The sequence below is a fragment of the Oryzias melastigma genome, linkage group LG4, assembly GCF_002922805.2.
Source record: "Oryzias melastigma strain HK-1 linkage group LG4, ASM292280v2, whole genome shotgun sequence".
Lineage (NCBI taxonomy): Eukaryota > Metazoa > Chordata > Actinopteri > Beloniformes > Adrianichthyidae > Oryzias > Oryzias melastigma.
In genome coordinates, this window is record NC_050515.1 from 18498767 (window position 1) to 18509040 (window position 10274).

Genomic DNA, 10274 nt, shown 5'->3' on the forward strand with positions numbered 1-10274 from the left:
TCTGTACGGTCCGGGAGTAATTATATGAGAGCTCATGTTTATGAAAGGAAATAACAACGTTCTCCCACCTCATTCGATACAAAATTAAAGATAAATGTCCATTGTTTTAAATAAACGTTTGCTCTGTTTTTTATAAAACCATTTAGCCAGAAGCATTCAGCGCTTGCAGATCTCTCGGTCTGTTTAAAATTACGAGCCGTCCTCTGTTGGCAGCTGATTGGATGGTAACCATACCACGTGACAGGCCGGAACTCGGATCTTCATAACACTGAACATGTTACTTAAGAAAAATAAAAGCATCAAGGGTAGAATAAATTACCACAGCAATGCTAGTTAGAACTCAGCATTTAACTTCTTGATAACGTATATGTATAGCTACTAAATGGGTCAGTTGAAATGATTACTAAATTAGGAAAAAAAAACATATGCATTTTTATTTATTTAAGAGCAGTGTTTATACAACTATTGTAGTAAGTTATCTGAATACCCACACATGTGTGGAGTAACGCTAAAACAGAATTTTAAACCGCCTGTTTGAAAATCCTTTAAAAAAAATAAAGTAGTGCCGTGACCCGGATTCGAACCGGGGTTGCTGCGGCCACAACGCAGAGTACTAACCACTATACGATCACGGCGAGCTAATGCTGGATGCACGACTCGCAGTTACAAATAAAGCAGGTCGATGAAATCCGCATGTTTGTTCTTTGCTCACTAGTCATGCTTTGGCAGTGTGCATGACATTGCTTTGCGTTAGTACAGCCTGGATTTGTATTTTTGCTCAAGATGTACAAAAGCTAAAATCAACAAACACAAGAATATCGGACTTCACAGAACTCATAAGTTTTTTAAATAAACTCAACAAACCAAATGACATTAACTAGGATGACATTTTTAAATGTTTTTTCGATTATTAATATTTTTCAAATATATGTTTGATTAATACAACTCCAAAATGACTACAAACCAAAGTAAAAGTAAACGTAAAAAAATTAATATCGCAAAAAATAAAAATAGAAAAAAATGAGCAAAGGGGGCGCGGTCGTGTCAGTTTAAAAACGTAATCCGCCGCTGATTGGCTCATGAATGCTAATCCGTTAAAAATAACTCCGTCCTGTTCGCCTATTGGACGCAACAAAATACTATCTGCTTGTGATTGGAGGAGAGCACGACACCAGAAAATTCAAACTGTACAGCTACGCCGTGTGTTGTTGAAGGAAACATTGAGTCTTGGTTGAGACTTCGTAGAGTTGGATTTTAACGTTCAGAGTCCATCTTTTCATTTACTCGAGATATGCGTTTTTGTTTTTAGGCTGTTTTTTTAATTTTTATTTTATAATGGCTGGAGCCATTGCAGCTCGGCAGGGATTTCTAGACATCAGTCCCGGGAGGAGGCACGATGGTAACAAGGAGAATGATATTCCGGTTCTGAGTTTGATCCAGTTTTCAAAGCCTCCTTTTGTGACTTTCGGAACCGTAAAGTTGGGGACCTCGAAATCGGCCGTGTTGCGAATTGAAAACCCTACAGAGGACGTGGAAGCAGAGGTTACCGTTGAGAAGATCCCTTCGGGTAAAGGCTTCTCTATCAACCACAACACGTTTACCATTGAGGTAAGTTAAAAAAAAAAAAAAAAACTCTGTAATGTCTTGTTTTCGTGGTTTGTGTTTGACAGGAAAAAAAATACTAAATCAAAACTATGTATAATCCACTCTATTAGTCCAATGTAAACCAAGCTGCTGTCATGTTAGTGCCCAAAGTTTTCACATAAAAGTGATATGAACAAATATTGTCAATTCTCAGTTCATTCAACCTTCTTGATCATTTTCCTCCTTTTTGAGTTCACATATAATAAATTATAGACATCTCACTAAATACTGTTTGCAGTTGTCTGATTGATGCACAAGTTCATCTAACTGTTCCTCTGTGTTTGTAGCCTGCGGGATCATTCGCTTTGACCATTACTTGGACCCCATCTGAAGAAGGTGGAATCAGAGAGCTCATTGTTGTCAATGCCAATGGGATCCTTAAACACCAGGCTGTTCTTTTGGGTAGAGCGGAAGCAACAAAGAAAAAAAAGGTAATTTCTCTCAGTTAGACTGTTTTTTAAATGTGTTTGGGGTTGTTGGTACCAAAAAAGGAGAATGCTCCTAAAAGTGAAGACTTAAAACAAATAAATGGTTTACCGGTTATCTTTTTGTTCAGTTTATATATTGTTTCTGTATTTTTTTTTTGTTTCAGAAAAGCTTATGGGACACAATCAAAAAGAAAAATGGAGAAAACATAAAACCATCAAGGGCAAAGAAAGTGGACCCTCCACTAAAGATGGCTGCCAACAAAACATTTCAAGTGTCCCGAACGCCTCAGTACCAGCGAGACAAGCCGTGTAGCCAGCTTGCGTCGCTGAATGATAGAAAAGCTGTCAGAGAGAGGTCCATCTCCAACTACAACCGCCTGGAGAGCAACTCCCTGACACAAGAGGACAGGAAACCGTTACACACCAGGCAACTGGCTGTTACTGATCTGGAGACGGTTCATCCTCTCCAGAAAAACTCTCCTGTGGTTCTACTTGTTCCAGCTGCAACGTTTAAGGGATCGAGCGATCCTTGCTCCAGCATGGATTCCCCACTGGAAAAATGTGAAAACAAAGACCTCGCTAAAATTTTGAACCGGACTCTGTCACCAATCGGGACACCAGAGAGGTTTAGGAAACTCATGCCTCACATTCAGTCAGAGAGCCCACCATCTCCTGCTGCTGCAAAACCTGAAACTGACAGTGTGTCAACTGAAAAGCCCGTCGTGTCACTGACGGATGCACTGGCCCTCATTGGCTCTGATTTAAGCCAAATTTACACCAGTCCTCGGGAGCTTAGTTCCAGCTGTGAGTATTCCGACTCCCTGGAATCAAAGGGTGGAGGATCTGAGAATGCTGACCTCAGAGCAATACCTGACAGCCCAGAACCGCTCGAGTCCAATGAGCCAAGACTTACGTTCTTTGTCAGTAAAAAGTCCGTGTCATCAGATGACCAAAAGACTGTAGAAAAGGTTAAAAAGACTACTTTTACATCGGCCACGGTCATTAAAAGCAAGGCATCAGTGGATTCAAATGGCTCCAGTGGACGGAAAATAAAGAAATCTCGGCGAAGGCTTCTGGAGAAAACACTTGAGTTGTCTGGCAGTAGCAGTCAGAGCGAGTCTGGACCGGGTACTCCAAGCCTGCCCGTGATAGCTGCTGACACAGGAGCTGCTCTGAGTGATGAAAACCATCAAACATCAGGGTTTGCCTCCCTCAGTTCAACTCCCAGACCTCGCACCTCGTCGCCCCCAATCGCCTTCCCCATCTCCCCTCTTTGTAACGCCTTGTCACACACCTCCTCGTCAGTCAGCCCTCTGCCTCCTGCAGCACCTTCTCCCATCATGTTTACCATTGCCTCCCCACCACCTGTGGACTCATCTTCACCTCTTCATCACGATCTTCTACCAAGCTTCCAGCAGGTGCAGGCTGTTCCTGCAACTCTATCCGTCCACGAAGAGTCGTTTCCCGTTCAAGTGGCAGCAAAATGCAAGAAGAGAAAGAGTGAGGAGCATGTGAAGTTTGAGGATGCTGGGAAACCAGATCAGGGCAAACGAAGCAAGGTGGTGACAGCAAAACCGGAACCCCCAAGATCAGTCCAGGACAGGACGAGTAGAACACAGAGGCAACGAGCAACAGGTATGTAAATACAACTGCGTACGGGTTCTCAATGATTTGGGTGGATTGGTGCGGATGTTGGATCCAAACTGTGTATTTGGATGCTGAATTAGTTGGAGTTTAATGTTTCTACATGTGCACTATGTTCATCACTTGTTGATTAAACACCAACTTATACCTGCAACTATTGACATTTTATATCATTAGATATAAAACACACTTGGAATTGGAGCTAAATCTGTGGAAAAATACTAAACAAATATTTTCTACTTATGCAAGTCTGAAGAAATGACAAACCATACATTTCCAGAAACAATTGTATTTTCTGCAATAGACGAATACAGTACATATTAATGTGTCTTGTATTATTATTTTGGTATCAGATTATTAAAACACATACAAAGATTATAATTTGCAATTTCTGAGAACAACAATTTACAGCCTTTAAGTCTTTCCTATACTTCAAATCCCAGAGCATTACTTGCAAAAGGTCAGTAAAATACATGTACTGGACTGAGTAGATCCATGCATTCTTTACATTTCAGTTCCATTTTAATATATTTAAAACGTACAGATTCACAAGTCACGTCATTTTAAGGTGATGTACAAATAAAGCAAGAAAAAAAATATTGGCTATGATTAAAAAAAAAAATCAAATTTCATGTTGTTCATTCCTGTGGTGGACCGAGCAGTAAAGGCAAGGACAGCCAAAAATATATCAAAAATATTTACATTTATTTTCAAAAAAGATATCTCAGTGAACAAAAATGGGCCCTTAAAAGAGGTCAAAGTAACAAAAGTAACTGAAGCTTTAAATAGGAGGACAAATCAACCAACTGAACAGACAGAGCAACAAACTTAAACTGACCTCCTAATTGGAAACACAAGGGAACATATATAGTGGCTGATCAGACCAACTAGACACACAAGGGGGAACTGAAAAAGACTAAGACAACAGAAATACAGCAAACACAAAATTAACTTGTCCATCCTAAAGTAAACTAACATAGAAAAATAGCAAAACTAATAGACATAAAGTAGAATGTTAACTGAATCAGTGTTTAACACAAAAAGAATTTCTCCTTCCCCAGGCAGTGGTTCAGTCCAATTAGTGTCCTGCTGCATATAAGGCCTCTGCTGGCTGGCATGCTTTCTTTGTGTCAGGCCTGACATGGTGGTTCCAGCAGACGGCAGTAGCAGCAATGGTTTTCCACAGCACCGGTAACTCAAAAAACACAAGATTAAAATTGAAATAAAGCTTAAATCATGTGTCAATAAATTTTACACAAAAACAAATATGTCTTATAATGGATTAGATTTATCTGCGCTTTTCAGGACACTCAAAGTGCTTACATTGTGTATCCATTATTCATTCACACCTCATTCATACTTGGTGACGGTAAGCTACTACTGTAGCCACAGCTGCCCTGGGGCAGGCTGACAGAGGCGTGGCTGCCAGTACGCGCCTACGGCCCCTCTGACCATCACCAGAACATTCATACGCATTCACACACCAGTGGGTTAAGTGCCTTGCCCAAGGACACAATGACATTTTGGCTGGCAGGAGCCGGAATCGAACCGCCTATCCTTCAATCGTTGGCCGACCCGCTCTACCACCTGAGCCACTGTCGCCCTCGACAACAATGTCTTGTAATTGAAATAAAATGTATCTAAAGGTGTGTGCAGGTGACTGTTTGGGGTGCAGGTTACTGCCCTGATGGTGTGGCAGCGTAGGCAGCCATCACAATTCCTATAGGTCAGATGTTTCAGAAATACATTTTCTGCTTCAATTTTTATGTTAAATTCCCGTCTGTTCAGGAACTGCTCTGTCAGTGGATACAGCATCTCTAAAGAAAACGCGGCCTGCAGCTCCTTCCCAGGCCAAACCAACAAACTCCAAAGCAATCTCTAAGGGTACGCATATGCAAATTTTTTTTGGCACATAAAAATTTAAAAGAGTAGCAAACGGGAAGTTTAAAAGGTGCCATGTTTTACAGTGGGTGAAATGTGTTTTCTCTTCATCAGGACCAGGTGCTGCAGCTGTGAGGAGAACTAAAGTAGTGGCTGTGGCGCAATCCAAACTGACCTTCATCAAGCCGACTCAGACGGGTACTGGACATGGCCGGGCCTTTAGTTTTATCTTCCGAAAAGTGTCATTTAGTTACGTGAGTTTCTTTTATTTCAGCCCTTCCCAGACATCCCATGTCATTCGCTGCCAAGAACATGTTCTACGATGAGAGGTGGATCGAGAAGCAGGAGAGGGGGTTCACATGGTGGATCAATTACGTCCTCACTCCCGATGACTTTAAAGTCAACCCTGAAGTCAACAAAGGTATTCCACAGTCACACAGCGCTCAACTATCAGTTGGATTTTCATGTATCTTCAACGACATTCTTCTTTTCTGCTTTTGCAGCTAGTGCCGTGTCTCTCGCCATCGGCAGCGACAAGTTCAATGTGCCCAGAGCTCCCACCAAAGAGGAGATGTCCTTCAGTACCTACACGGCCAGACGGAAGCTAAACCGCCTCCGCCGCTCTGCCTGCCAGTTGTTCACGTCTGAAGCCATGGTCAAGGCCATTCAGAGGCTCGAACTGGAGGTGGAGGCCAGGCGCCTGCTCGTACGGAAAGACCGCCACCTGTGGAAGGACATTGGTAAAAAAAAAATACTATCGTTTTTCCAAATACTTGTACTGCGATCAGTGTGCCAACTATTTTTGCCTCCCTTCTTTTATCGTCTATTTTTAGGTGAGCGCAAAAAGGTTCTCAACTGGCTCCTTTCTTACAATCCCCTGTGGTTACGGATTGGTCTTGAGGTATTGTCTTATTTGTGTGTGTGTTTTTTTCCCATCATTTTTTTTCATCATGTCTCAACAACTTTTGTTTACTTGTGTCTTCGTTTACTTAAATGACCAGACGATTTTTGGGGAGTTCATCTCTCTTGAGAGCAACAGTGACACCCTGGGTCTGGCCATGTTCATCCTCCAGCGGCTGCTGTGGAACCCCGACATTGCGGCGGACTACAGACACCCCAGGGTGCCTCACCTTTACAAAGACGGTAACTTTCAGAGAAGAAGCCATCAGGCTTCTGTGTTTTAGAGCAACTTTTAATGCACTTGATGTGTTTGGAGTGGTTTTGTTGTATGGGCTGCCTTTTAAGACTCAGAGAGAACTCCATCTTGTATTTTATTGTGAAAAAACAAAATTGGCTCTTTATAATAATACAAAAAGAGAGATTTGATTTATATTTTTCCAATATTTGATATGAGAAAATGTTTAATTTGTTTCTTTACATGTGTAGTATCACCAGATGTAGCATCTCTGTGAAAACAAAGATAGTTTATTATTCAAATAATATATTTTTTAATATTGGTTAAAATTTATAAAGAGTTGCTCTTTGTGTTTCAATATTTTTTTAAATACTTGGCTCGAAAATGTTTTAAAAGATTAAATAATGCAAACTGTTACTTTCCACATTTCAAAATAATCTCTTTAGGTAAATTTTTTTTCTGTATTACAAATATGTTGTATTAAAATATATGAAGTTTTTAAGTGATACTTGTTCATTTCTAATGGAATTTTTCACATCTGTCCTACATTATTTTTTATAACTCTTTTTGTTTTAAGCTACTCACCTAAATAAAGCAAAATTTGGTGTATATACTTTACATTATAATGTTCTTTGATCTAAAATACAACTATAAATTGTTGTTCCCTTCTTACATACAGTTGCAAGAAAAAGTATGTGAACCCTTTGGGAATGCCTCAATTTATGTACAAAATGGACACGTGATTGTTCATTTTTTATTTAATCTAAATCACAACGATGGAGAAAAACATTGTCTGATTAAACCAAGCAAAAATATGTTTTTATTATTTTTGCTAGACACAATTGTGTGTCCAGTTTATGCATAAAACCATGTAATTCTAAAGGGTTCACATTTTCTCCTCCAGCTGTAGATGGTTAAATGTAACAAATCAAACCTTTTCAATAGATTTTCTTAACATTTTTAATTTGAATAGCTCCTGTTGAAGCCAATTCATATCATCTGAGTGTTATACTCCATAAAATTGTTCGTGCATCTTCTTTTCTGCCGTTGCACTCGTGTGTTGACCTCTTCTTTTCTACATAAGGCCACGAGGAGGCGCTGTCTCGCTTCACTCTGAAGAAGCTGCTGCTGCTGGTCTGTTTCCTGGATAAAGCCAAAGAATGTCGTCTGATCGAACACAACCCCTGTTTGTTCTGTGTGGATGCAGAGTTCAAGGTAGGTCACGGGTACAACGGTTTATGTGCAAAAACGAATGCAGAATATATATATTTTAAAATTATTAACTAATAAAAATGTTTTATTCTTTTTCATATATACAATTTTTAATTTCACACTGGATTTCTTTTTAAATTTTGCATTCCAACATTTATTATAAAGACAGTTTCATTCTTACGCAAAACTACTTGTGTCCCCTGCAACTCGAACTTCTATTGTTGAAAAGTTGAGATCTCACAAAGATTTTTATTTATTATTTTTTTTTTTAACCCCCTGCTTCACATCTTTAACAGACGACCAAAGACCTGTTGCTGGCCTTCTCCAGGGACTTCCTGAGCGGAGAGGGGATCCTCCCGCGGCACCTCGGCTACCTCGGGTTACCCGTCTCCCATGTTCAAACTCCTCTTGATGAGTTCGACTTTGCTGTAAAGAACCTAGCGGTGGATTTGAAATGCGGCATTCGTCTTGTGTGAGTGGAGTGTCGTTTATTTTTTAAGTTTGATCTCACAGAGAGAAATTCTGATGTTTTATGAGAGCAGATAAGGTGTTAAAAACACAATTTTCATTACAGTGGATCTTTGGGGATTCTCTTGTTTTCTAATAAGTTTATGATAAATCTTCAGCTTTTCTAAACACTGATTTTAGCCACTGAGTGTTGTTTAGCCTTACCCTTTTAGAGTTAGATATGCATTTTAAGATTTTTTTCATACCATGTTATCTATCTGTACAGTTACTTAAGGATAAAATTCCAGCCTTTATTATTTAAAAAATGTTGCTATTCACTATCAGGTTTTCTGATCTTCAATTTTAATCTTTATCAAAAAAGCGGCTTGACTTAGAATTGTTGGTGTATCTGAAAACATTCTTTAAGAAAAAGGATTCTAAAAATGTGATGTCCCTGCAGTCGTGTGATGGAGCTCCTCACTCTGGATTGGAGTTTGTCGGCGAAGCTGCGTCTGCCCGCCATCAGTCGCCTTCAGAAGATCCACAACATCGACGTCGCCCTGCAGGTGCTGAAAGCCAAAGGGATCAATCTCAAGGATGAACACGGTAACTCTGAGCCTATTGATGTTCTTTTTGAACAAAATAACGTTTTTCTTTAATGTATCCATCATTTTGACAGTAAATAAAGACCCTCTATCACTTTTATTAAGAATAAAGAAAAAACCCTTTTTATTGATATTTCTTAACTTGCTTCCAGGTTCCATCATTGACTCCAGAGACATTGCAGATGGACACAGAGAGAAGACATTGAGCCTTCTGTGGAAAATCATCTTTGCATTCCATGTGTGTATCTTTTTTTGTGTAAGGGTTTGTGTTTTATGTTTACCAAGAAGACTTATTCTCTTTTATTTCATAAACCTGTGAAGGTGGAAGTGATTCTGGATGAGAGTCAGCTCAGTCAGGAAATCGGTTTCCTGAAGAGAACTTTGAGGACCAAGCGGAGGTTGGCCCGAGTGAGGGCTGACCAGGGCATTCAGCCCAGTCCAGTGAAGACCAGGGTGCCGTATGTACACACCAGCACCAAGGTTACATTGCTGATGGACTGGGTCCGTGCTGTCTGTAACTTCTACAGTCTGAAGGTGTTTTATTTATTATTTTACAATCCAGACAAACCGTGTAAGGAGTCGCACATTAAATCAAGTCTGTGTGTCGGCATTTACAGGTGGAAAACTTCACCGTGATGTTTTCAGACGGCCGCGTTCTTTGCTACCTCATCCACCACTATCACCCCAGCCTCCTGCCAGAGGCCTCAATCAACCACAGCACCACCCAGACCGTGGAGGGTTCCCCGACAGGTCGTCTGGAGCTCGACTGTTCAGCCAGCGACTCCGACAGCTCCTTTAACTCGTTAAAAAAAGGCACGAGTAGTAAATGTCTGCCAAAATCTGTGGTTCACTGGCTAAAAAAATAACAGATAAATTGAGGGAATCCACACCATAGCTGAGGAGCTAATTTGTGGTGATGTCCTGTATTTATCCCAGGAGGCCCAGATTCTCCTTCTGTTGAGTTTAAAGAGCTGCTGGAGAACGAGAAAAGCAACTTCAGGTTGGTCAACAGTGCTGTGGCGTTCCTGGGGGGAGTTCCCGCCATGATCAACCCGGCTGATATGTCCAACACCATCCCCGATGAGAAGGTGAGACCAGGCGACAACCTGGATTCAAATGTCTCAAGAGCATAGATAATGAAGTAAAAGAGATTAATGTTGCACTACTACATATTTTTTAGACTCTGATTCCTATCGTTCTACACAATTAAGTATTTCCCAAATCTGTTTATCTAATTAATGACAGTAATGTCCCCTCTGTTTGTTGACGACAAAGGAA

General features: G+C 40.4%; 2 protein-coding genes and 1 non-coding gene across 6 annotated transcripts in view; 1 reads left to right on the top strand and 2 right to left on the bottom strand.

Annotated features, from left to right (window-relative positions):
- depdc1a (DEP domain containing 1a) overlaps nt 1–179 on the bottom strand; it is a 9979-nt gene extending 9800 nt beyond the window's left edge. The window contains exon 1 of one of the 2 annotated variants that reach the window (XM_024278582.2): nt 97–179. The gene's annotated coding sequence lies outside the window, so the exon portion shown is untranslated. The remainder of the gene's footprint in view (nt 1–96) is intronic. The other variant, XM_024278583.2, reaches the window with a different exon arrangement.
- Nucleotides 180–563: 384 nt separating this feature from the next.
- On the bottom strand, nt 564–635 carry trnah-gug. Its single transcript has one exon. It is a non-coding gene; the product is annotated as a tRNA-His (tRNA).
- A 498-nt stretch (nt 636–1133) lies between these two features.
- Nucleotides 1134–10274, top strand: part of aspm (assembly factor for spindle microtubules) — a 20121-nt gene continuing 10980 nt past the window's right edge. The window contains exons 1-16 of one of the 3 annotated variants that reach the window (XM_024278580.2): nt 1134–1608; nt 1932–2075; nt 2237–3707; nt 5505–5600; nt 5712–5795; nt 5872–6018; nt 6101–6337; nt 6431–6498; nt 6599–6740; nt 7817–7947; nt 8241–8416; nt 8852–8997; nt 9149–9234; nt 9318–9530; nt 9614–9809; nt 9933–10084. In XM_024278580.2, the coding sequence (XP_024134348.1) occupies nt 1336–1608; nt 1932–2075; nt 2237–3707; nt 5505–5600; nt 5712–5795; nt 5872–6018; nt 6101–6337; nt 6431–6498; nt 6599–6740; nt 7817–7947; nt 8241–8416; nt 8852–8997; nt 9149–9234; nt 9318–9530; nt 9614–9809; nt 9933–10084 (3762 nt within the window). In that variant the 5' untranslated portion in view covers nt 1134–1335. Of the gene's footprint in view, nt 1609–1931; nt 2076–2236; nt 3708–4552; nt 4908–5504; nt 5601–5711; nt 5796–5871; nt 6019–6100; nt 6338–6430; nt 6499–6598; nt 6741–7816; nt 7948–8240; nt 8417–8851; nt 8998–9148; nt 9235–9317; nt 9531–9613; nt 9810–9932; nt 10085–10274 lie in introns of those variants that run through there. The other 2 variants (XM_024278578.2, XM_024278581.2) reach the window with 2 other exon arrangements.